The following is a 27930-nucleotide window of genomic DNA, read 5'->3' as shown; positions in this document are numbered from 1 at the left end:
CATGGTTGTTGTCTCTTCTGACCATGAATGTTCCTATAGGTATTGTCTGATTCTGATCCAATGCACTGCAATGCCCTCAGTTTGGTGAGTCTGCCATTCGATGATGCCGAGACCTCTGGTCAGTTGAGCATGCCAGACCTCACCAGCACCATCTCACTGCTGACTCCATGCTAGCCCCATGTACTGCTGACTCCATGCTAGCCCCATGTACTGCTGACTCCATGCTAGCCCCATGTACTGCTGACTCCATGCTAGCCCCATGTACTGCTGACTCCATGCTAGCCCCATGTACTGCTGACTCCATGCTAGCCCCATGTACTGCTGACTCCATGCTAGCCCCATGTACTGCTGACTCCATGCTAGCCCCATGTGCTGCTGACTCCATGCTAGTCCCATGTACTGCTGACTCCATGCTAGCCCCATGTACTGCTGACTCCATGCTAGCCCCATGTACTGCTGACTCCATGCTAGCACCGTCTCACTGCTGACTCCATGCTAGCCCCATGTACTGCTGACTCCATGCTAGCCCCATGTACTGCTGACTCCATGCTAGCCCCATGTGCTGCTGACTCCATGCTAGTCCCATGTACTGCTGACTCCATGCTAGCCCCATGTACTGCTGACTCCATGCTAGCCCCATGTACTGCTGACTCCATGCTAGCCCCATGTAATGCTGACTCCATGCTAGCCCCATGTACTGCTGACTCCATGCTAGCCCCATGTACTGCTGACTCCATGCTAGCCCCATGTACTGCTGACTCCATGCTAGCCCCATGTACTGCTGACTCCATGCTAGCACCGTCTCACTGCTGACTCCATGCTAGCCCCATGTACTGCTGACTCCATGCTAGCCCCATGTACTGCTGACTCCATGCTAGCCCCATGTACTGCTGACTCCATGCTAGCCCCATGTACTGCTGACTCCATGCTAGCCCCATGTGCTGCTGACTCCATGCTAGTCCCATGTACTGCTGACTCCATGCTAGCCCCATGTACTGCTGACTCCATGCTAGCCCCATGTACTGCTGACTCCATGCTAGCACCGTCTCACTGCTGACTCCATGCTAGCCCCATGTACTGCTGACTCCATGCTAGCCCCATGTACTGCTGACTCCATGCTAGCCCCATGTGCTGCTGACTCCATGCTAGCCCCATGTACTGCTGACTCCATGCTAGCCCCATGTACTGCTGACTCCATGCTAGCCCCATGTGCTGCTGACTCCATGCTAGCCCCGTGTACTGCTGACTCCATGCTAGCCCCATGTACTGCTGACTCCATGCTAGCCCCATGTACTGCTGACTCCATGCTAGTCCCATGTACTGCTGACTCCATGCTAGCCCCATGTACTGCTGACTCCATGCTAGCCCCATGTACTGCTGACTCCATGCTAGCCCCATGTACTGCTGACTCCATGCTAGCCCCATGTACTGCTGACTCCATGCTAGCCCCATGTGCTGCTGACTCCATGCTAGCCCCATGTACTGCTGACTCCATGCTAGCCCCATGTACTGCTGACTCCATGCTAGCCCCATGTACTGCTGACTCCATGCTAGTCCCATGTACTGCTGACTCCATGCTAGCCCCATGTACTGCTGACTCCATGCTAGTCCCATGTACTGCTGACTCCATGCTAGCCCCATGTACTGCTGACTCCATGCTAGCCCCATGTACTGCTGACTCCATGCTAGCCCCATGTACTGCTGACTCCATGCTAGCCCCATGTACTGCTGACTCCATGCTAGTCCCATGTACTGCTGACTCCATGCTAGCCCCATGTACTGCTGACTCCATGCTAGCCCCATGTACTGCTGACTCCATGCTAGCCCCATGTACTGCTGACTCCATGCTAGCCCCATGCACTGCTGACTCCATGCTAGCCCCATGTACTGCTGACTCCATGCTAGTCCCATGTACTGCTGACTCCATGCTAGCCCCATGTACTGCTGACTCCATGCTAGCCCCATGTACTGCTGACTCCATGCTAGCCCCATGTACTGCTGACTCCATGCTAGCCCCATGTACTGCTGACTCCATGCTAGCCCCATGTACTGCTGACTCCATGCTAGCCCCATGTACTGCTGACTCCATGCTAGCCCCATGTACTGCTGACTCCATGCTAGCCCCATGTACTGCTGACTCCATGCTAGCCCCATGCACTGCTGACTCCATGCTAGCCCCATGTACCTGCCGGTCAGTTTGTGTAACTCGTATATAAACAACTGATATTATTTTTTTGTTAATGTTGGCTGCTGCTACGCAGGTTTAACCAGAACTTTGGCATGCTGGGGATCTTTGATTTTCAGTATGGCACGGACAGTCACTTCCGTAAATCAAAGTCGTACGAGCGCCATTCCATGCTACTTGGCACCACCCCAGCCAACGTTCTGATTCCGGACGAACCGAAGAAATGCCAGTAAAAAGGCCAAGTCGGCAATGCATGTGCGTGTGTGCATCCTCACTGCTGTTGCTAATCTCCTCACAGTCCACCCTTGACGTCCCATTCTCCAGTTTCAATGCTAGTCTCCTCACAGTCCACCCTTGACCGTCCCATTCTCCAGTTTCAATGCTAGTATCATCACTACTCTACATGTATAATCGGTCAGTATATGAAATATAGACCTCGTAAAAGACCTCGGCGGACCTCGGTCTTTTACTCGTTCTATATTTCATATATTGACCTCTTTAATCGTGCAATAATAGATACATATCCACCATCAATACTGGTCACATGACAAATTACACTTACCTACCCTCACTACTTCAAGTATGCCACTGATATTATTATTTTTATTCACACAGCTATGGGTTTTTTTGTGGCAAATTCACTAGTGCCCTAGCTCGGCCCAACCTGTGTTCTATCATAGGTGGTTAAATAACGACATCACATTGTTCAATCTTCCAGTCCTATCAGTGACAACTCTCATAGCCAATGTGCATTGTTTCCGGCGGCCATCACCAAGAAGTTATGTTCTCTTTCTCACCTAGGGCCGTTCACAATTCGTTTTCCATTTCAATTTCCGCCCTTTCCACCATCCTGGAAGCATGGAGAGGGACAGTACCGGTATTATGAATATTTTGAAGTTACAAGCAGGGCATTGGTTATTTCCTACTCGGAGAATGCGAAATTGTTATATTATACCAATAGTGCCCATACATTTACATGTTCGAGTATCACAAAAGTCATTGTAAAAGTAAACCTGTTCCATTGAGCCTGTAGTGTGCCCCCCCCTTGTTTCGGATCCTGGATCCGCCACTGTATGCCATCACTCATCAGTACTACTTTCCAGCTGCACTGCTATGACATCACTACTACTTGCTCCCAAGTCACTCTGTTTTCTGTACCCGATTACCGGTACTTAATTGTGTCACTATTCAAGGTACTTTATACTTGAAGTACTACGCTTACTTCATACAAAGTGTTGAAATATGAAGCCTGAAATCACATGCAGTCTAAGCAAGCCTGTACGATACCGGCATGCTGACACTGCAACTTGCTGTTGGCACCCCCCCCCCCCTTGAACACTGTGTGCCACTGCGCTCGTGGCAAATCCAAACTACACTAGTATCTGCTCATCCAAATCCAGAGGGCTCTGATACCCCCCCCCCCCCCAAGCGCACGTTACCATACTCTTGTGACTGCCAATGAGCACGGCCAGTGATCTCTGGGGGTATTTCCACAGAATCAGGGTCCGTGACTTTTGCTACCTCCATTTATCTACACTTCAATGTGCTGGCGTGGACTTCGAAATCCGTTGAGAAGTCAAGTGACCACAGAGCGCTGGCCTTGCAGCCGCGAGCACTGCTGGTCCACTTTTACAGTGTGTATGTGCATGTACATGCTAACAGCAGTAAGAGTGCCGGTCCAGGTCATCCCATCTGATTTCAATGTTCACGACAGTACATTGTAGATCTTAACCATGGTACTTCATGAAGTAAATTTGATCATTACAACACTGCTGCATATTACTGATGGTAAAATAATGCAAATACTGGCAGAGGTAGGATCCCGTTCATGAGCTTGGGATGAATGGGCACACTCTAGTTTGGCATGCTGTCCCGCTGAGTATGTATATACCCACACAACAAACACACACACACACACGTGCATGCACATCCATGTGCACCCTGTTCTCCACATGTATCAAAGGAGGCGAAATCGCCTGTTTGTGGTGCGACGTTAAAGGGGAAGTTAAGGCAAAAATCAAAATTTCACCAGTTGTAGTCTTCGGGGTGCTGAGTCGAATGGTCTTGGTCCGAGAAAGCTGAGACGCTCCCTTCCTTCTTGAATCCCAATCGAACTCGCGCACTTCCACCAAAACTGGGTGACTGCGCCCTACTAGATGGGGATTTGTATGCAAAATGTCACTAAAAGCGCCATTTCGTTCTTATAAAAGCACGAATGACCGCAATTGGCACATATGTTGTAGTCTTTTGGACGCTGAGTCGACTGGTTTTGGTCCGAAAAGGCTGCGATGCAGCGTTCGGCCCTTATTCCCAATCGAACGTGGTTGAACAAGCGGTCACGTGCTCCTGGGTGCCCAAATCACCTGGTCACCACGCCAGCAGGCGACAACTTTCACACCAAGGTTCAACTCGAGTTCAACTCGAGTGACAGGACTGCACCCAAAAAAGGTCAAACAGGCTAGTAAGTTGTACCCTGCAGGCACGGTGACCAGGTGACTGGTGTACGCAGGAGCACGTGACCACTTGTTCAACCATGTTCGATTGGGAATAAGGGCCGAACGCTGCATCGCAGCCTTTTCGGACCAAAACCAGTCGACGCAGCGTCCAAAAGACTACAACATATGTGCCAATTGCGGTCATCCGTGCTTTTATAAGAACAAAATGGCGCTTTTAGTGACCTTTTGCATACAAATCCCCATCTAGTAGGGCGCAGTCACCCAGTTTCGGTGGAAGTGCGCGAGTTCGATTGGGATTCAAGTAGGAAGAGAGCGTCTCAGCTTTCTCGGACCAAGACCATTCGACTCAGCACCCCGAAGACTACAACTGGTGAAATTTTGATTTTTGCCTTAACTTCCCCTTTAAAATAAACTTCTACAACAACTACAACAACAACAACCCCGCCCCCATCCACACATTCACGTGCACAAACACACACACACACACACATGCACAAACACGTGCGCCCGCGTGCTCGTACGTACACACAAACACATCGGATTTTGGACACATTGCCATGTTCAGGCAGGATAAATCCTGTGGGCTACTGGAAAGCTGGCCACAATGGGAAACAATGTGGAAGGAGCTGCGGTCTGTGCTTGCTCAGGTCGAACCATGGCGAAATTTGTGATGCTTCATGCTTTGACGTGATAGCACACAGCGGCTGCAACGGGCATTTCTATATTTGTCACACGAATGCTAGCAGTGCTGCTAGATTTCAATACTGGAGTAAGATATGATGTATATCTCAAGGATAGTAGCATGAACTTGTATGTATAGGGTATGGCTGACACTGCTATGGCAATATACATTGCAGTATAAACATTTGTAGAGTAGAGTTTTCCAGGTTTAACTGACATAGCGGTAACTATTCTGTACAGTGACTAGTGTAAAAACAGTAGGTGAGAGTAGACATGAACACATTCAGTAAAACTGATACCACAGTAGACTGGACTAGACAGTACATGAAGTTCAGTTGATCATTACATCTACATACTAACACAACACTGTGTGTGTCATAGACAATCTGTATACATCATGTCTATACAAGTGATGTCACAGTGTTGTGATCAATGACAGGTAGTGTGCTGTTGGAGTATCTCTTACTGCAGTAGCTGCTTGAAATCAGTGATCCCTGTCCAGTGCTGTCACTTTCACCAATCTCAACTGCTAAACACTATCCAGTAGAGATCCTCAGAAGCTCAGCTAGCCCTGTAGAATGTACAACGGCGAGAGTGCACATACACGCACACACACACACACACACACGCGCCCAAACACACACCACCACACCCGCACACATACCAAACAACACACACAGGCAGAATCAACCATTTACTTGAAGCCCTGGACATAGAATGCGTCTTATGGATTGCATGCTTTGGTGATATAATTAAGAATGAAGTCATTGTTATAATAATCATGACTCATAATGACATCATGACTGGAATCTACAGGCAGTGTTTGCACACAATCTAAATAGCCGATCAAGCTGTAAAAGAGGTGACAGTATAACAGGATACGTTGCACACATACTATAGAAGCGACATTCCCGGAAACATTCTGCCATTTGTTTTCCCCATGTACACCCCCCCCCCCCCCCCACATACCCACCCCTTGTCCATTCACACACGCACGCACACACACACACACTCCGGGTCGCTAATCCTCGTATACACAATCATGCAGTTCATGTGTTTTTCATTGAGCGAGACGAAGACGAGAAGAGGCATGAGTAATTGTGACGGGATAAGTGACTTTGCCTTTAGAATCGACTCTGGCAATTTCGACATTTTTATTGGAACTGGTCTGTTTCACTAGTCACAGGTTGACACGGTGCAAGACCAATTTGAGTGGCAGCAGGGTATGGTGAGTGAATACGACCAGCTCACAAACTGGCCAGAGAGATAGGCAGTGAGGTGAGCAAGTGTGCATTCGCTCGACAAAAAGATGTTTGCCAACATAAGTGCCCATACATTCAGCCACACACACACACACACACACACACACACACACACACACACACACACACACACACACGCACGGGTGCACGTGCTCTCAAACACATACACACTGTGAAAGACTCCCGCCTGTTCTATAAACCCATCGCTACAATGTCACATTGGCCCTAGAAGGGGTCATACAGAGGGACAGTAGAAATATACCGTGTGGGATCCTACAGAAAATCAAAGGTCTTGTGCGAGTACCCCCCCCCCCCCCCCTCTACTGTTAGTCCTGCCATGGACTCATCGGTAGTTCACTCGTAATACTGAATCACTACCATACAAATACAAGTAACCCCCCCCCCCCTCACACACACACACGCATACACACACGCACACACATACACACACACACACACACACACACACACACGTATACAAACAGACAAGCGCACACACATCACACATACACTCACAAACAAACACACGCACACACAGTCCTCGGTCTGTCTCACTGAGCCGATGTTACCGTGTAATACGAATGGGCAATACATAGAGGTAGTGCGAAAATATGGCGTGATGATATTACGGATGATCAAAAGTTTGCTTCACATACCTCCTCTCCAATCCCCCCCCCCCACCCATACACACATCAGCACCCCCCCCCCCCCACACACACACATACCCGCACCCCACCCCCCCCCCTCCCCCCTCCCTGCTGGTCCTGCGATGGACTCTCGGTAGTTCACTCGTAATACTGATGAACTACCAGACAAGTACAGACACCATGCACACCCAACACACACACATGCACACACATACACACCCATACACTCAACACACACACATACACACACACACACACACACACACACACCAGCACCCCCCCCCCCCACACACACACCTCTATCCCCGCCCCCCCCCACACACCGGCACTGCCCCCCCCCCCCCCCCCCACACACACACCTGCCCCCCCCCCACCCCACCCAGAAACGTTTACACGCAGACTGAGCCGTAATTTTCTCACGATACCAAGGCACTAACAAACCAGTTCATCACACAGCACTCACAATCTGTCATGTGAGTTGATGATAACACTCTAACTTACTGCAGTATGCGCTGTCTGAGTGCTGCCAGCATAGCACAGTGTTGGTTGTGTTCACTTAGGTGTTCACCAGTTTGACGATGTTTGCCACACAGGTAAGCCATGCCACAATGAGGACATGCCTCGATGTTGTCAAGGTCATAGCAGACAAAACATGCTGCTACACGTGGACACCATTCCAGTAGTGCAATGTGGTGATCAATGCTCACTAGGCCTCTCTTGGATTGATGATGTAGGGCAGCAAGGAGAGAGTAGTATAGTAGAGACAGGTTTCCAGGTTGTGGTGGTAAGTACACAATTCCAGACACTGAGAGACCAGTTGCACACTTGCTTGGCAGGCAAGCACTGAGATCCTTAACAAGTGACTTCAACGCTGGGAAGAGTGTGGAACTAACATCAGTTGCTAAGACCGTATTCTACAGCAAAGCACACAACACAGAACAGTGTTGAAAAGAACGTAACTGAATTCAGTACAATTGAAACAGGCAACATCATACTACACGATAATAACAAATCAGGCTGATATAGCAGAAAAGAACATATTCCATTTCCATAGTTACCATGTTCAAAATTATCACATTCCCCTCTGTGTTCTTCAAGAAATCAACCTTAGAGAGACAGACACTATACAGTAGATAATTACTGAGTACACTGGTTTGCAATACAATGTTCCATTCAGAGTGGAATGTGGATGAAAAACAGTTATGGTAACCAGAACTGTGAACACTGCACTACCAGCTTACCTCCAAATTGAGCATTGTTCTAGCTGTCAGAATACAATACTGCATCACTTCCACATCAGGTATCTTGTTCTGGCTACAGTTGTTAATAAGTGCTGTTGTGTGATCTGCTGGATTTGAGCCATTACACCATCTCCTGACATAGTCCATCACAATGTTGAAGGGATGCTGTGCTGGTAGAGTGAGACCCGTTGGAGTTGTGCGTGACCTTCCATTTACTACTAATGAGCTGTATTGGATGGTGTACACATCACTCAAGTGCAAGTCCAGTAGTGTGGATACGGTGTCATTATCCATGGAGTGCAGGTACCGTTGTAACCGAAAAGCAGACACAGTAGTGTGGTCCTCATGGGTATTGAGCGTGCGCCTGATAGCAGTTGGTACATGTTTCCACTTGCACAGTGGTATACCCAGTGTTGTAAGCAATGATGGTGAAATAATCCACTCACTGCTACAGGAACTTGACATAACCTTGCCCAGGATCACAGCAATGCATTGTTGCAGAACGTCGTACATTAAAGCACATGAAGGGACTGCACCATCCTGTGATAGGAAGAGTGATGAAATCACTCTCTTAGCAAGGTCTTCTACCACCAATACATTGGGAATATCTTTGTTTAGCAGAGTGGAACAATACAGTTGAATGAGTTTCAGGGCACATTCAGTGACACCTGTTGCAAGACCCATTCTCAGTGTTGTTGTAACACGCTGGTACACCACCTGAAGACGGGATAGTGTTTCCTGGCTGGGCTCAACCTGTCCTTCCCTGCAGTCGATGTCCAGAGACATGGATACCCTGCATGACTCTAGAGAAAGTTGCATCAAAGGTAGCTGCAGCGGTGACTCCACTCCTGTCGGTTCTTGTTCAGATTTCTCTAGGAGCATTTGGGTTCTGGAATCCAAACTCTCAAAAGTGACATCAGAATCTGCAATGCTTGGACAGACAATATAACAAAGGACCACGTTGAGAATGCTTTCAGCTTGAACGGATAGCGGTGCTTTGTCCAATCTTTGAATCCTGTACCTAAGCTCTCCAGCAAATACTGCTCTCTCACACAAGGTAGCTAGGATACCAGACGACTTTGTTAATCCAGAGAAAGAAAGCAAGTCATCACCAGACAAAACATCAACAACAGACAGCGCCTTCTGTATATTCACCCGTTCCTGAAGCAATTGGTAACTCCAGTACATTGCTATGTCTGCACCACAACCTCTACAGTCATCAACTTCTTTCACAAAGTCAAGAAAATGCTTGCACATTCGCTGTTGGTACATGCGTTGCTTGTCTTCTGGGCATTGGTAACGACCAAACTCGGCGATAAATGGTTGTAACGAGTAGCGATCCGAATGCGAATTGTAATCCAGGAAACAAATCTTGATCAAAGGATCAAAACGTACAAGATGAACCACACTGGCATCAGTTGCAGGCAAACCCACCATCACACAAGCACAACCAGATGAGAACGAGGAGCGGAGTTGAGACAGAGCATGGAATGATTCCTTGTCATCCTGTTGTAATGTGTTGTATGCTAATGTCAACAGCTTCAGGATTCGATGATTCGGTTTCAGACCATCGTCGTTGAACACATCAAGACCAATCTTCTTGAACACCGCCAGCAACATGGTTGGAGTTAATCGACCACCTTGTAGAAGACCAGCTGTAATGCGTACGGCAAGTGGGACATTTCCACAATGATCCACTAACCTTTGTGCATCTTCAATGCTCACACTACCTTCAACACACAGACCATGGAGAAGACCAACAGCACAAACCTTTGTCAGACAATCAAGACGGTGTTGTTGTAGTTTAAACTGGGCAGCGTGTAGGTCAAAGTAAACACGACTTGTCAGTAGGACATGAACGTTGTGTTGTAGTCGAAGCAGTCGTTCCACAACATCTTGTAGTTGGAAATCCTTATCTGCACCAGCCTGGATGGCATCCTCGGCATTATCCAGAATACATAACATGTGGTGCTGGGTACCATTATCATCCATGCCATCAGTTGATTTCGTTGTCACACCGCAAGTTTCAGATGAAGCCGGGTTTGTCTCGAGTCGGTTTTGAATCATTGCCTGGACAGCGTCAACACCAGCTACACCGCGTAAGTCAAAGAACTCCACACGACAACCAGCATTGCGACATACATGTCCCACAGCAATGGCTACGGACGTCTTACCAAAACCAGCTGGTGCCATAAGACTCTGCACTCGTGTAGATGATGATTTGGACTTTGTTGTGAGAATGTTGGCGCTGATCTCTGTTACAATGTCATTCCTGCCAGTGAAGTGTCGGTCTTTGTCCGGTAGAGAAGACTGGCTTGAAGTTGTTGATCTTGTTGAACCCTGTGTTGCAGTCAATGTTGCATTGGATGTTGTACCCGTTCTAGTTGCATTGGCGGTTGTTTCAGCTGATGTTGGTTGTTTGAAGATTGGTTCACATCTGTTGGACGTCCATTGTTGGTCTGCCTGACCATCCCCCACTGTGTGCTGCAATGGCTGTGTTTTCTGTTTGCCAACTGTTGTCATGGTGATACCTACAAAGGAAACAGAAAGAATGAATAAACCTAGAGTAAGTTTTGAAACTCTTTCAAAAGGGATGTATGATGTACTTCCTTTGTTAAACGAAACTTTGTTGCATGTTTTTGCAGTTCTGTCAAAAGCATTCTATGGCTACAACACACTTCGCAGAGGGGAAAACAATGCGCATACGAGAGATAGTAGTTCATAGATGTCACACAGTTTGTTTCGAAGTGGTCCAGCTTCTCCCTTCATCTGAATTCGATGACAACTCATTATCTGCATTGAGTCTGCTTCCATTCTGACTCCCGTCTCCAGCGCTGACACACTGACAGCTTTTGCTCCGTAAACTTTAAAAGATGCCGAGAATATAAATATTTGATCGTACTTTTTTGCTTGAACTGTGAACTTGACGATTTGCACGGTGCCGCTGTCCGCAGCTTTTCTCTCCGCCGCTCTCCAGAACGCCATGGAAGGTGCCATAGCTGCACAACCAAAATGTAATGTGTTTTATTTTGGCAGCGGGGTTCTCCTGCCAGCACGTTTCCAAAGCCTGCAGAACTTCTGAGCTCCTTTCTGGTTTCCTTCGCCATCACTCACACGTCTGTCTCCAGGCTGTAGAAGAATGCCAAGTCGACCGCGTTGACATCGGGGTTTTGTCCCGGCTGAAAAACAATCTGAATGTCGGGTCCTTTCGCTTTCCCTTGCGCTGCAAACGCACGTGCATTGAATTTTGTTGTGTGCGGACACGGACCATCGTGCTGGTACAGCAGTGGCTGGCCGGCTTCTGCCCAGTTCTGGGAACTTCTTAGTGCCACTCGGTCTTCCAAACTAATTGTTACTTCCATTTTCCCAGTCCCAAATGTTCCACATGGTTGACACGTGCCAGCGTCACTGGTCGTGTTTGTTTTGTATCGGATAGGGGGGGGGGGATAGATCACCAACATGTTTCCCTAAAATACCTATAGAAAGATCATAAAATCAAAATTTCTCAGTACTGGTAGTGTTCTGTGTACTGAGCAATGACAGAGGGATAAGTTTATATAACCGACGAGGAGACAACAGTCGTAAAATAGCAATGAAAAATATCAATTGTGCACTCATAACCATGTATAAACAATTAAAATGAAACAATTCCAGAACGTTTTCGTGTGACCATCATCAGTGGAACATCGTCACATAGTAAGAATCACTAAAACAACCAGTTATATAGCTAGAGTAATATGAAAAGAAGCGTGAGAATGCAGCACAGCTAGCGGTTATGCATAACGCGTGTAGTGTGAACCTTTGCAGTGTATCTGAGTATGGTAGCAGTAGATGAATGTGGCAGCTGTGAGTGCGTGTGAACAAAAACTGGTGAGTGCGTATTATTTAAAAAGTGTGAGTGCTACAACATTTTCTTTTTGCTTGCATAGAACAGGGTCACGTGTGCGAATATATACAGCTTCCAACACCTGCAACTGCTTAAAGAAACGCGCGCGACAAATAACACTAAACCAGGAATCGTCAAACAACTTACGACAATCCGGACTGGACACCAAATGCTTGTAGATGGCAGACTTGCTCTTGTCGATGTCGAACTCCTCCTCGTCCGTATCACTCTCATCCTCCACTTCCTGTTCCTGCTCACCCTTGCTTTCCTCCTGACCATCCTGTTCATCCCCATCATCATCCTCCATCTCCATCTCCTCATGCCATCGCTTCTTTCTCCTTGACGTGTTCACTGCCGCGCCCGTACTTTCACCTGCCACTACTGGTTCCGCCTTCTCCATTTTTCTCAGTCGTGTCTCCGCTAGTCTCTGGCTTCTTCTCAGATTCGTTTTTCCTCCATTTTCATTTCGTTCTCCTGGTGATCTTTCCGTTACCGCCGTCGGGTTTGTTGACGAACGATCGTCCGGTGGTCTCCCATGCCGTGTTGTTGTCGTCAAGAGTGACACCAGATTCATGTGTTGCGCCACTTTTTAAATAATACGCACTCACCAGTTTTTGTTCACACGCACTCACAGCTGCCACATTCATCTACTGCTACCATACTCAGATACACTGCAAAGGTTCACACTACACGCGTTATGCATAACCGCTAGCTGTGCTGCATTCTCACGCTTCTTTTCATATTACTCTAGCTATATAACTGGTTGTTTTAGTGATTCTTACTATGTGACGATGTTCCACTGATGATGGTCACACGAAAACGTTCTGGAATTGTTTCATTTTAATTGTTTATACATGGATAAGTTTATGTTTGAGAATAACGCCCCGATTTCAAACAAGAATCCCGGGCTTATCTCCTACTAGTAGAGACGTTGTGCAGAGCAAAACTTTGGTTGGATTTTCGCGTCTTGGCTTGCAAATATTTCTGCGAACGATTGCGCAAAATTTGTATTTTGCATGATTTTCGCTCCAGGAAAGTACACGTGTACTCGCGCTTGTTTGAGAAGTTGTCTACTTCCGATTATTTATTTTTGCAAGTGTCAGCGCCCTGCGACGAGAACTCTTTGACTACGTTGTCCATGACCGGACACCCACAGACAAACGGGTTTGCCTGTGCTGTAATCCGGCGCATCAACACCTGAACTTCAAGAAAACAGGAATCATTGATATAATCGACGCTGAAAAGACGCCCAGGGTAGGAGATCGGACATGGTTCCGGAGATGAAGCAACACGGGCTGCCATATGGGAAAGCTAGCACTGGAGGACCAAGCCAAGAGTGTATCTACTGGATTGTGAAAGATGAAGCACCAAACATTGCCTGAGGGTGGTTCACCAATAGTCACTGGTCTGTGATCAGCGGAATTTACTGCGAAAATTTGTTTCACGTTTCCTTCAATTTTCTCGTTCGCAGCTGCGAACGTTCGTGCGAAGTTGCTTCTCGCGACGTCAATCTAAAATTTACGCGAACGTTCGCTCAGCAAAACATCTCTAGTGGTTGTTCCAGAACTCTAAAATTAGTAACAAAGTTATGTTCCACTGATAGGGGATTTTCCACAATGGTGTTGATGACTATCTGGACCTAGTGAGATCTTTTGGAGGTCATTGAATAATGGCTGGTAACTCGGTGCTTAGTATAACCATGGAAATGTCCAAATTTTATGACCGCCGCCAAAGACCTGGTTATAATCCCGTGACTGTTCCGGCAGGACCGCCGGAAGCAGTTATTGATTGGTCCAGCAGTGGCATAGCCTTTCATACCGTCATTGTGTATGATATCATGGCGGGTGCACATGCCCTCCACAGCAGTAAGTATGTGTTGGTGGCCAAAACGTTGGTCCGGTGATAACCTGAGCAAGCGGATCGGTTCCAGTGGGCCTGCAGTCTATCTACCTTAACCCTCTCGCAGTGTAGTGTATTGCCAGGGTCAGCTCTGACTATGATCAATGTGAGTGCATCACCAGCCATGTACAGTACCGCCACTACTGCCAGTACTGGTTGATCTGTGAGCTACTCACGCGCGCTTGCAAACAAGTAAGTAGTGACATGAATATTCAACGAGCCCCCCCCCCCCCCCCCCCCTCTCCCCCTGCCGCCCCCCCCCCCCCTCTCCCCCTGCCGCCCCCCCCCCCCCAATCTTCCTACGCCACTGTAATCAAGTGTTGACTCACGATCTGCCGACATTGGCTTCGTCGGATGGTCAGCTTTCTCACTGGCAGTTGCACCGCGTCGCTTCGCCATGGTATTGGCAATATGCTCCGCTACATGAGGCTGGCTGTGTTGAATCAAATTCAGGAATGTACCCACCTGTTCGTCCGTTTTCGTTAGCATCAGCCTCACCACATACTTGGAAAGATCCCACTTCTCGTTTTCCTTGCCTGAGGCAGTAACGTATTCCTCTTCGCTGAGGACATCATTCTCCAGCAGGTCTTCCAAGATCAGTGACACATCTAGATTGGATACCAAGTACTTGATGTTGTACCGCACACTGTCCGGCATTGCGCCGGCAGCACTCTGTCCACGCCGCCTGGCGTGAATCGTTCTGTCCACAGTGAACAATGGAGAACACCGCACACAACTACACGACCCTCACAAATCACCAGCACTGCAGCAACCGTCCGACAGAGAAAATGCACCGAGAAAAATAATGATGATCTACCGGTTCCGCGTCCACTGCTTGCATTGCATGTAGACCTTTCTGTATCAGCGTCGCGCATGCGCCCCGTCCCCTACTAGCCTTAGCCTAGCTTAGCCTTAGCCTTAGCCTAGGTGTTGGAGGACGATCGATCGCGGCCTATCGAGGCGTTTGGTGGTAGGTCGGCATGGCAATGGTAGTAGTTGATTCGCTTTTCAAGTTTTCTCGCTCTTGCTTCAGTTTCGCCCATTTACATTGCGTACCGGTGAAGAAGGCTGATGTGGCCATTTGGTGATGGCGAGTTTCGGATGATCGTGGATGCAAGTCCAGGTCACGATACGACGAAGTCCGAAGTAGATCACTGGCTAGCTGGGGATGAGCCAAACCAAGCACCGATTGGCAGCTTGGAAAACCCATTCAAACAAATCCAGACGTGTGTGAATGTTCAACACCAACTCCGAGGCTGTCTGCTATGGTCTTGGTCAACTGGAGGTAGATTTGCTGACCTACCGATGATGATGGCAACGGTGCTTGCGGACATGGATGCCAGAGTGATCAGATGGCTGGCAACAAAGTCATCACATCTGTGCTGTGCGGACTGGAACATACCGGGAACGTGTGAGTGTGAGTGACTGGCCAGAACAGTGTTCGTTACGAGTATAGGCTTACAACAATGAACTGGTAACGACGGTGTTGGTGAAGGGAACGGCCGATATCTCCAACCTAACCTGGCAACCGTACAAAGGTAGCATCATGATAGCCAGCTTGCTTGACGAGTTTATCATCGCTCGATATCCAGAACCGTTCCAGCAATGAGTGATGATGGTGGAAACAAGGACAGGTGGCAAATGCCCAGCTGGAAGATATGTTATCACCAACGACCTGGTCCAGAACGGAGAAGGGGCAGCGTGTACGGTTGATTCATCCAGTGAGTGGTGTGACTGTCTAAATAAGCACGGAACTTTTACATCTACACATCTACATGTAGTTTATTCCCGTAGCTATCCAGAAGACACTACTTCAGTAACGTCTGGTGCTAGCCAGGGTCCACACAGCTTTAATTTGGTGTTTGTGTGTTTGTTTGTGTCACGCCTGGCGCTTTCCGTATCTGACGGCAAAAAAGCGCAGGATGTTATAAATTTTTCAATTCTCCTTTTTTTTTCAGGCATATCCTGGGATTCGAACCCGCACTATCGCCCTACATGCATTCCCCCATACACTTCGCATTCATACCCATTCTTCCAAGTTGTTTTACGTTATTATCTTGCGTTTGAAAGCCCTATTTGAATATTGCGGGCAGCAGTATGTGGCCAGCTGTGTTTGATGGTACGGTACGGTACGGGAGACGGTGTCGTATTACCCTCGATCGTACCTGTCCCGTACCTATCCCCTACCGTACCGTGCCATCAAAGACGGCTGGCCACAATGCATATTCAAATAGGGTTTTCAAATGCAAGATCACAATGTGAAACAACTTGGAAGAATTAGTAGGTATGCGAAGTGTATCGGGGGATGCATGCAGGGCGCGCGATAGTGCGGCTTCGAATCCCAGGTTATGTCTTTAAAAAAAAGAATTTTTTAAAGAATTTATAACATCCCTAAGCTTTTTTTTGTCTAGGTCATCAAGGCAAAAAAGCATAGCGTAAGGCCCTGAGCTTCCAAGCTCTCTCGTTCAGGTTATCTTCACAAACACGGAAGGAGAATGTGGGAAAGGGTTAAATTTCGGGAGGAAGTTTGGAGGGTGGCCGCGGCATGTGACTGCAGTGTCTGCTTTAGGATTGTAGGACAGCCGGGTACACGTGTACCTGGTGGAACCATTTCAACCGGGTCGGAGCCGGGTACACATGTACCTGGCGCTGTCTCACCAGCCGAGTCACATGCTTTAACTGGTTGGTTGGTTAATTTTAATTCGGACAATAAACGGGAACTAGGCCCAATGATATAAAGGAGAATGGATAAGCCGCATTTAGAAAAAAGAGGAGAGGAATTAGAAAATAATAAATTACGAAAGAAGAAGTATCTGACACATACAAGCCATGCAGTCAGTCCTTTCAAAGTTCGAAAGTGTAAAGTACCAACCGGGTCACAGGTGACCCGGTACTATATTTTCAACCGGGTCCAAGCGCCGCCCAACCGGGTAGATTACCCGTCGCTGGAGCAGACACTGGACTGATGCAGTGATGGTGTTTGTGGACTACAAAATGACCTGTGTTGGTTGCAAAATCCAATTCGTGTCTACCACTCCACGCATAATGTCCGCTACATTATGAGAAAAATGCTATCCCTGCAAGGAACTGGTGGGGGTTGCATTTCACATTTGAATTTTATCAGTATTTCGGAGTTGCCGCTCACGGAAATAAAATCTGAAGTAGGAAAGCCGCTCTCTCTCTCTCTCTCTCTCTCTCTCTCTCTCTCTCTCTCACACACACACACACACACACACACACACACACACACACACACACACACATTCTCCCTCCCTCCCTCTCCCCTCTCTCTCTCTCTCTCTCTCTCTCTCTCTCTCTCTCTTTCTCTTTCCCTCTCTCTTTTGCTTTGTGTTTATCTAGGGCACTTCACATTCCCTTGTGGCATAAACACATCCACAAGGTTCACCATGAGTGGACCGCACCAATCAGCATCTCTGGGCTGTACTGTCAACCGGTCGAGCATTACCTCTCAAACATATTGCCGGTAATGGCTGGTCTCGTCCTGCTCGGCTCTCACTGTATGCTGCTTCTGCTGTGGGCCTGTATCTCGCTGGCCTCCGTGTCCGTCGCACACTGCAGCTTCCACCTGTCGTTCATGCCGTCCAACGAGTACCACGACTACCATCATGCAAAGTTAGTAGTGTAGTGTGTGCATTCTGCATTGATTGGTAGCTGTACTAATACCCTGCACATACATGGAAGGCGGTTAATGCAAACATCTGACTTGAGCCCCCCCCCCCCCCCTGCTGTACCCCTAAAAGGAAATACTCCCTTCCCCAAAAAAGAGAGTTCTGACTGCATGTATAAAGTCACGTGCTAACTTTTCGAAATTTGCACAGAGAAGGATACAGTCGTCGCCAAAAAATGCGACCAATGCACAGTACAGCTACCCGTGGCTGTACGGTCCATGGGTAGCATGCACTGCCACTAATACCGGTAGCTGTACTGTACATGGGCAGCATGCACTGCCACTGCTACCGGTAGCTGTACTGTGCATGGGTAGCATGCATTGCCACTACTACCGGTAGCTGTACTGTACATGGGCAGCATGCACTGCCACTGCTACCGGTAGCTGTACTGTGCATGGGTAGCATGCACTGCCACTGCTACCAGTAGCTGTACTGTGCATGGGTAGCATGCACTGCCACTGCTACCAGTAGCTGTACTGTGCATGGGCAGCATGCACTGCCACTGCTACCAGTAGCTGTACTGTGCATGGGTAGCATGCACTGCCACTGCTACCAGTAGCTGTACTGTGCATGGGCAGCATGCACTGCCACTGCTACCGGTAGCTGTACTGTGCATGGGTAGCATGCACTGCCACTGCTACCGGTAGCTGTACTGTGCATGGGTAGCATGCACTGCCACTGCTACCAGTAGCTGTACTGTGCATGGGCAGCATGTTGTGAAATGATGTGTTGTTTTCCCGTGTGATGGCATTCCCCAAACTGTCTCGTCTAGTCGCGTGCATGTGTGATATGAGCATGCGCGATGTTGTAGTCGAGAGTCCTTTTGTCAGTCTTCTTGTTCGTCTCTGTCAGAGTAGTCTACTTTTCCGTAATGTCAATATACATAATGTAACAAACCAGTCTTGTCCTTTGTGTCCTGCGTCCCGGGGAACGGAATGGCTGTGATTCCGTAACAACGTGGTGCCGAAACCCGGGACTCAGGAGTTTGTGTTGTAACTCGGATTAGTCGGGCGAATTGGGTAGCAGTGCGAGATGGCCAAAGTCGAATGCTTCTTGAGACCGTTCCGCGGGGGTCGGGACGACCTGAGCGAATTCTGGGCGAAGTTCTCAGTTGTCGCGGACTTGCAGAAGTGGGACTCGGACGAAAAGAAGATGGCGAATCTACCGCTCTATCTCGAGGGTGAGGCGTTCACCGTGTGGAACGAGATGGCGGCAGCGGATAAGAAGAAGCCGGCCGATGTGAAAGCGAAGCTGACCGCCGCTTTTGGGATGGCACCGGATCAAGCATACTCGATGTTTACGTCCAGGATCTTGCGAGGAGACGAGTCGGTGGACAACTTCGCAGCGGACTTGAAGAGGCTTCTCACCTTGTCTGGTGAGCAGGTTGATGCTGATGGGAAGAATAAAATAGTGATCGGGCAGTTTCTCTCAGGGCTCCCCTCTCAGTTTGCGAAGGAGCTCCGTATGAGTGGAAAAACGGACACCATCGACGATTGCGTGGAGTACGTCAGGCGGCTTAGAAGCGTGGAACGATCGATGAAGCCCGGTGTGGCAGCAGTGAGCTACGGTGCTCTAGACGATCGGGCTCCATCAGGCTCTTCCAGGATGACCGCTGCAGCAGGTGTAGGTCGCGACTCCGCAAGACGTGTCCTGTGTTACAAGTGTGGTCAAGTTGGCCACTTCAAGCGGAACTGCCCTGCGAGCACTAGTAGTGGTACCGGTAGCCACAAGCAAGCCAAACACAGTCAGCTGACGTGTTTATTCTGCGACGAGGCTGGGCATATGATGAGAGATTGTTCGGAGTTCAAGGCCTTCAAGCAGAAGAAGCAGCAGGGTGGGAGTGCAGCCGCTGCTCCTGTGCACTCTGGTGATCATGGTGACTCCAAGGTGTTATGCCTGAGCAGTGGAAGTGACAGTCTGCCACGGATCTTTGTGGACATCAAACGGTCCGGCGGTCCAAGCAAGCGTGTAGTAGCTGCTGTGGACACCTGTGCATCCCGCTCCCTTGTAGCTAGCGCCCTGGCAACCGACCTAGCTTTGGATATCAGGCCTACGTCATCGACAATTAATGCGATCGATGGCAGTCCCGTGGATGTCCGTGGCGTCGTGGAGTGTACAATCTCACGGCTGGATAGTGCTGTGGTTCGCCTACGTGAGACCGAGACTGACATGCTGGTGGTGGACGACCTGTCTGTCGTGGAGGCTGATGTGCTGATTGGAGTTAACAGCATCGCGACTCTGGGTGGTGTGCATATGCAGTATGACGCAGGAGAACTGGTGGGGGTTGTATTCGGGACCGTCAATGCTGCATGCCCATTGGTGCTGGCGTCGAGCACCCCAGATGAGCATCCATCACGCCCCGAGTCGGAAGCACGAGCCGTCGCTGAAGACTTTCACCACGCGGACGTGGAGAAGCTCAGCAATGGCGATGTTGTGCTGCGGGCATCAGATATGATCCTCCGGTGGAGTACGGCTGACAAGGCGTGGGAGGTGCAGTGGCAATGGGCGGACAAGACGGAGCCGACTACGTGCATCGGGTCAGGCCTTGGAGAGTACCCACGATCCAAGCTCTCCAAGGAGCAGGAACAGCTATTTGGAGATGAGGTTGAAAAATGGCTCGGCAACGGCTGGCTAGTGAAGCATGACGTCGAGAAGCATGGTGAGCCGAGATGTGTGCTGCCTCTGCTCGCTGCTACGCAGGAGCATAAGGCATCAACGCCAGTTCGGCCCTGCCTCGACTACCGGCTCCTCAACCAGAAGCTGACGTCGCACCCTGGCACCGACGCTCCGGCATGTGGCGAGACGCTACGGAGGTGGCGTCAAGCGGGCGTTCCGCAAGCGTATCAGCTGCTGGATATCAGCAAAGCGTACCTACAGGTACGCATTCATCCCGATTTGTGGCGTTATCAGTGCGTGGTGTGGCGTGGCGAAGTGTACGTCCTGGAGCGGATGGGCTTCGGGCTGTCCGTGGCTCCAAAGGCAATGGACTTGATCGTGAAGTGGGCCACGCGTGATCTCGCTGGCGTAGACAACTACGTGGATGATCTCTACGTCCCAGAGCAGCTCGTCGACCGCACCAAGTCGCGGCTCCTGGAGTATGGCCTGCCAACCAAACCGGCTGAGCCAGCCGTGAGTGCGCGTGTGCTAGGTCTGCAACTTCAGGCTGATGACGAGGGGAGTGTGTCGTGGACGCGTCGCGAAGGTGTGTCTCTACAGCTACCCGACAAACCAACAAAGCGTGAACTGTTTAGTTGGTGTGGCAGAGTGATTGGGCACTACCCTGTGTGTGCCTGGCTGCGCCCATCGTGTTCGTATGTCAAGCGCCTTGCCTGCACGTCAGAGGTGGCATGGGATCAGGCTGTACCGGATGCTGTCTTGAAGTGTTGCCGCGACATTGTTCACCGCCTGTGCAATGATGATCCCGTTAGCGGAGTGTGGTACGCTGACCCAACGATGGGTACGTGGCGAGCGTATTGTGACGCGTCCAACCTGGCAATTGCCACGGTGCTCACGCAGGATGGCAAGGTTGTCGAGGATGGTTCATGGTTGCGAGACAAAGCAGACAAGCGTCATATCAATGTGGCGGAGCTCGAGTCGTCTCTGAAGGCGCTGGATCTGGCCATCCGGTGGGACGTCAAGAACCTGACCATCGTGACCGACTCGAAGACGGTTGCTGGTTGGTTGCGCTCGGTCTCGCAGAATACTCATCGCGTGAAGGTCGGGGGTCTCCACGAGTCTCTCGTCCGTCTCCGCCTGCAGGTGTTTCAGGACACTGTGGCTGCTGCTGGCATGACGGTGTCCGTGGAGTGGGTCCCCTCGGAGTCGAACGTTGCAGATCGGCTCACCCGCGTGCCGACCTCATGGCCTCCCTGTCGGGAGGAAGCAGGTGAAATCGCAGCAGCGCTACCAGCAAGCTCTATGAAGGGGCCAACGTCGATGCGGTCTATCCGCGGGTGCCAAGCGGTAGATGCGGACGTGCAGCTGACAGTGACACAGCTACAGGATGGAAAGCAAGTGACGAGCCACCTGTACAAGAAATCAAAGGGTCAGCTGCGTGTTATTGATGGCGTCCTGTACCTCAGTCGTGTGGACCCCGTCGATGGTGATGTGATTGTACCGGTCCTGCCTACTGCACTGCAGAGTGAAGCCGTCGGTGCTGCTCACCGCAACACCGGACATGGTAACTGGGAGACCATGTGGGGCAGTCTTCGGAAGTGCTGTCATTTCCCACAGATGGCGCAACGCTGCCAGGAAGTCGTCCGAGACTGCGGGACGTGCCGTGCAGCGAACCCGTCGCGAGGAGAGCTCAACCCTCCGGCCGCGAGAAGCGACCTACCAACCAGGCCGTGGGAAGTCATCCAGATTGATACGTTAGAGCTGGGACCCAGCCGCAGTAGTTCCTACCATTGTGTCCTCGTGTGTGTGGACATGTTCACACGGTGGGTGGAAGTCGTACCCCTAGCCCGCCATGATGGTGTCAGTGTCGCGGAGGCGCTTGTTGGTATTTGCACCCGGTTTGGCCCACCAAGCGTAATTCGATGTGACAACGGCACGGAGTTTGTTAACTGTGTGGTGTCGTCTCTGCTATCGATATTCGGCGTACATGTGAGGCATGGAGCTGTGCGCCACCCTCAGAGCCAAGGGGGAGCCGAGCGCTTCAATCGCACGCTGCTGGGTCTTATCCGCAAAGTGGTCGAGTACAGCAGCGATTGGCAGACAGAGCTGAGCATGCTGCTCTACTACTACAGGGTGCGGCCGCACAGTGCTACTGGGATTTCGCCATGCGCCGCAATGATGGGATGGGAACCACGCAACCTCCTGGTCGAGCGCGAGGAAGAAGACCTCAGTTTGTCAAGCTGGGTTGAAAGCTTGGCAGAGAAGACGGCACGTGTGCGAGACCTCGTAAACGAAGAGCTCTCCCGGAACGACACAGAGAGCGTGATCGAAGGAGCAGAGTACAGCGTAGGGGATGCGGTGCTGTTACGTCGGCCTTCCCGGAGCCGCAAATGCCTGGCACCGTACGAGCCTGGGTGGCGCATCGTTCGCGTTGTGTCGCCGTCGACAGTTGTCATCACCCGGGCTGCTGATCCACACTCAGCGGAGAAGATTGTCAACGTGGAGATCATCAAGAGGGATGTCGCCCGTGACTTGGCCCAACCAACAGCGCCGATGGACGACAGTGCAGCGGCAACAGATGGTGGTTATCTGTACCAGCCAGCATCAGTGCTGCCAGGCCCTGAGCCCAACATTGGGGATGGCGGCATTCGCATGTCCCTGCGAGACAGATCTGCCATTAGGCCACCGCAGCGCTATGGCTCCTGAAACTGCACGTGTGCCGTGTTATCAGTCTAGCTTGGCGCGTGCTTAGTTGGGAGCAAGCTAGCAAATGCAAGACCCATTACGCATTTTGCTATTCTCTTGTTTAGCTGTTGGTGGAGTGTTGTTCTTTTCTTTGGAGAACCTTAGTTCTACGTTTTAGTGCAAGTTCCCTGTTTTGTTGTGTTACCAGGGGGGAATGTGTGATCGAATCCATGTGTTCAATGCATTCTAGGTTGCTAACATAACAAACCAGACCAGACACGGTATGGACTCATGATTGTATGTAGGTGTGAACAAGTTAGTTTCTGGCAATGTTGTGGTGTTTGGTTTCCGCCCAACATTGTCGATCTGCATGTTTGCACTAGCGTGCAGCTGAACCAACGCAGCCGAACCAACGTGCCTTGCAATGCTTTGCTAGGCTTTTCTTTCACTGTATCTTTTTGGTCACATATAACACCGTACACTTTTCTTACTCAACAGAATCTTAGAACGAAGAAGGAACGGTCGGTTGTTGTCTTTGGCGGTGTGTCGGATCATAGTGCATGCTACTAGGCGCCATTCGGTTACAAGCATGCACCGCCACTGCTACCAGTAGCTGTACTGTGCATGGGTAGCATGCACTGCCACTGCTACCAGTAGCTATACTGTGCATGGGTAGCATGCACTGCCACTGCTACCGGTAGCTGTACTGTGCATGGGTTGCATACACTGCCACTGCTACCAGTAGCTGTACTGTGCATGGGTAGCATGCACTGCCACTGCTACCAGTAGCTGTACTGTGCATGGGTAGCATGCACTGCCACTGCTACCGGTAGCTGTACTGTGCATGGGTAGCATGCACTGCCACTGCTACCAGTAGCTGTACTGTGCATGGGTAGCATGCACTGCCACTGCTACCAGTAGCTGTACTGTGCACGGGTAGTATGCACTGCCACTGCTACCGGTAGCTGTACTGTGCATGGGCAGCATGCACTGCCACTGCTACCAGTAGCTGTACTGTGCATGGGCAGCATGCACTGCCACTGCTACAGGTAGCTGTACTGTGCATGGGTAGCATGCACTGCCACTGCTACCGGTAGCTGTACTGTGCATGGGCAGCATGCACTGCCACTGCTACGGGTAGCTGTACTGTGCATGGGTAGCATGCACTGCCACTGCTACGGGTAGCTGTACTGTGCATGGGTAGCGTGGACTGCCACTGCTAGTGCCAGTGCTAGTGTACTAGCCTAGTGCATGGCACATGCTCTGCCGCGGGGACTGCACTCTGCAGTTCACAGTATGTGCTGTGCTCAACTCGACTGGAGCAGGCAGAGTGCAGAGCCGCGGACTGTTTTAGTTCAGTGCTATGCTGGTAGACTCTCTATTGACTGTAAATGCATGAATGCGATTGTGACAGGCACCATGCCTCTGTACATGTATCCATGGCATTGGCTGGATTTTTTTGGTGACGACTGTATTACTCCCGCAGTCCCTGCCCCCAACAACAGAAAAGAAATACTCCCTGTTTCCAGCAGTTTACTTGCATACCAGTGTCATGGTTGTTGTCTTTTCTGACCATGAATGTTCCTGTATGTATTGTCTGATTCTGATCCAATGCTCTACAATGCCCTCAGTTTGGTGAGTCTGCCATTCGATGATGCCGAGACCTCTGGTCAGTTGAGCATGCCAGACCTCACCAGCACCATCTCACTGCTAACTCCATGCTAGCCCCATGTACTGCTGACTCCATGCTAGCCCCATGTACTGCTGACTCCATGCTAGCCCCATGTACTGCTGACTCCATGCTAGTCCCATGTACTGCTGACTCCATGCTAGCCCCATGTACTGCTGACTCCATGCTAGCCCCATGTACTGCTGACTCCATGCTAGCCCCATGTACTGCTGACTCCATGCTAGCCCCATGTACTGCTGACTCCATGCTAGCCCCATGTACTGCTGACTCCATGCTAGCCCCATGTACTGCTGACTCCATGCTAGCCCCATGTACTGCTGACTCCATGCTAGCCCCATGTACTGCTGACTCCATGCTAGCCCCATGTACTGCTGACTCCATGCTAGCCCCATGTGCCTGCCGATGAGTTTGTGTACCTTGTATAATTATAAAAACTGACATTATTTTTGTTTATGTTGGCTGCTGCTATGCAGGTTCAACCACAACTTTGGCATGCTGGGAATCTTTGATTTGCTGCATGGCACGGACAGTGACTTCCGTAAATAAAAGTCGTACGAGCGCCATTCCATTTGGCACCACCCCAGGCAACGCTCTGATTCCAGACGAACCGAAGAAATGGCAGTAAAGAAGTTAAGTCTGCAGTGCATGTGCATGTGTGCATCCTCACTGCTGTTTCTAGTCTCCTCACAGTCCACCCTTGACCGTCCCATTCTCCAGTTTCAATGCTAGTCTCCTCCCAGTCCACCCTTGACCGTCCCATTCTCCAGTTTCAATGCTAGTATCATCACTACTCTACATGTATATGTATTTTAGCATATCCACCATCAATACTGGTCACATGACAAATTACACTTACCTACCCTCACTACTTCAAGTATGCCGCTGATATTATTATTTTTATTCACATAGCTATGGGTTTTTTTGTGGCAAATTCACTAGTGGCCTAGCTCAGCCCAATCTGTGTTCTATAATGGGTGGTTATCGACATCACACTGTTCAATCCACCAGACTTATCAGTGTCGACTCTCATAGCCAATGTTTTTTTTTGTGCCACATTCATTAGTGCCCTAGCTATGCCCAATCTATGTTCTATCTTCCAGTCTTATCAGTGACGGCTCTCATACATTGCGCGAAATCGCGCATCTATGAGCGACATCCACATAAACTGCTGGGACCATGGTTGTGTACTCGAATCTCATTCTGAGCACCCTTTTTTCTTCCTTTTTCAGCCGTTTTTTGCAAAAAGTCCTCGAGCTCGATTTTTTTGATCGATCGTTCTTCAAGGAAAGACGAGTGGACAATCGATCAACAGGGCCGAGGACGAATGCATCTGGTTGGAGTTCTTGCGTGGCACAGGATGACCAGACACACATATAGATACATGGCGACGATCTAATCTGCACAGTGTTTCCTAATACCGCACGCACGACGGTAAGTACAATTCATGTGATTTCAAATTGTTTGTGATCTACAACGTCGCGAGCAGGACGGAAATACAGCAACAGCACGACAATCGTTATACCAGGCAGTAACCAGCAGTCACCTCCGTCACATTCTCCAGATCAGAAGGCAAGTGAGGCAGTGAACATGAAGAAATAAAGTATGAAAGAATGAAAAGTGAATAATTCAAAAATCTCAGAAACGTTGAACGTAAAAAACACTGAGAACAAGATAAGTGACTTACTTCGATGGCAAAAGACAAAGCGAATGTTCCTCGTATGGACCTGGCTCTTGCGGAATCAGCCACACTGTGGAACCATGTGTTTGATTCCACAAGGGATGGCTACCTGCTCCTCACCAACCAGCCTCCACGACGGTGGTAAAGTCGCCAAAAATACGAAAGTTGAACATTTTGTGCATGCATGCAATAGAAAATTTGTGCTGAGTATGTCGAGTGGCCATTCGCACAGGACAAAGCCGTTGCGCAAGCTGTGACCCTGAAATTTCGTCCATTGGTAGCGAGGGTAACCCTGAGCTGGAAAGTGTAAGGGATGGCATGCTACACTCCCCCGCATACGCTTGACAGCACGATTTGAGGCGTGGAGTAGTAATATACCAGTATCTTACTACCCCCTGATACCTGATGCATGGACGTCGTCATCTTCATCCCGCAGATCGAAAATGTACAGGTGTCGCGTGATTTCGAGCAATGAGCCAATGTTCATTTTTCCAAGCCATCACCAAGAAGTTCTTTTTCTTTCTCAGCTAGGCCCGTTCAGAGATTCTTTTCCATTTCAAGTTCCGCCTGTTCCACCACCCTAGACGCAGGGAGAGGAACTGTATTTTCACTAGTTATAAGTTACAAGCAAAATACTGGCTATGACATCACTACTACTTACCGGCTGTATTGCTATGACATCACTACTACTTACCGGCTGTACTGCTATGACATCACTACTACTTACCTGCTGTACTGCTATGACATCACAACTACTTACCGGCTGTACTGCTATGACATCACTACTACTTACCGGCTGTACTGCTATGACATCACTACTACTTACCTGCTGTACTGCTATGACATCACAACTACTTACCGGCTATTATTAATTGTGTCACTATTCAAGGTACTTTATACTTGAACTACTACGCTTACTTCATACAAAGTGTTGCCGTATGAAGCCTGAAATCACATGCAGTCTAGGCGTGCCTGTACGACACCAGCATGCCGACACTGCAACTTGCTGTTGGCACCCCCCCCCCCCCCCCCCCCGCGCCCGTTTTGAACACTGTGCCATTGCGCTCGTGGCAAATCTAAAATTATCTGCTCATCCAAATCCAGAGCGTGTGTGGCTTGTTCAGGATCTGTACGCACTGGAAACTCTCGGCTAGTCTACCGTCTTTCTGACATTGCCACTTGAACTTGACAATAGAAGCAGCTTTTCCTCTGTACAGTTGAATTGAGCCATGGTGTTGTTATCTTATTCTTGTGAATCCTTCCCGGAAGCAAATGCTGGTTTTTATACATTCGTGTAATTACTCAGCGCTATTTT

General features: G+C 49.7%; 1 protein-coding gene and 1 long non-coding RNA gene across 3 annotated transcripts in view; one reads left to right on the top strand and one right to left on the bottom strand.

The window, feature by feature from the left end:
* The window catches only part of LOC135813208 (uncharacterized), a 107138-nt gene that overhangs the window by 64112 nt on the left and 15096 nt on the right, over positions 1-27930 (bottom strand). The window contains exons 1-4 of one of the 2 annotated variants that reach the window (XM_065326408.1): positions 14587-15064; positions 8473-11003; positions 7733-8145; positions 5675-5893 (exon numbers count right to left, since the gene is read on the bottom strand). The exons of the other annotated variant lie outside the window; for it this stretch is intronic. Of the exons in view, the coding sequence (XP_065182480.1) occupies positions 5884-5893; positions 7733-8145; positions 8473-11003; positions 14587-14914 (3282 nt within the window). The 5' untranslated portion in view covers positions 14915-15064 and the 3' untranslated portion in view covers positions 5675-5883. Of the gene's footprint in view, positions 1-5674; positions 5894-7732; positions 8146-8472; positions 11004-14586; positions 15065-27930 lie in introns of those variants that run through there. 2 annotated transcript variants of the gene reach the window in all.
* LOC135806836 (uncharacterized) lies at positions 15217-26156 on the top strand. The gene is made up of 3 exons (XR_010551303.1): positions 15217-15978; positions 17618-17890; positions 25411-26156. It is a non-coding gene; the product is annotated as an uncharacterized LOC135806836 (long non-coding RNA).

Source organism: Sycon ciliatum, chromosome 1 (genome assembly GCF_964019385.1).
Source record: "Sycon ciliatum chromosome 1, ocSycCili1.1, whole genome shotgun sequence".
NCBI classification, from domain to species: Eukaryota; Metazoa; Porifera; class Calcarea; order Leucosolenida; family Sycettidae; genus Sycon; species Sycon ciliatum.
This window is presented reverse-complemented; position numbering and strand designations above follow the sequence as displayed.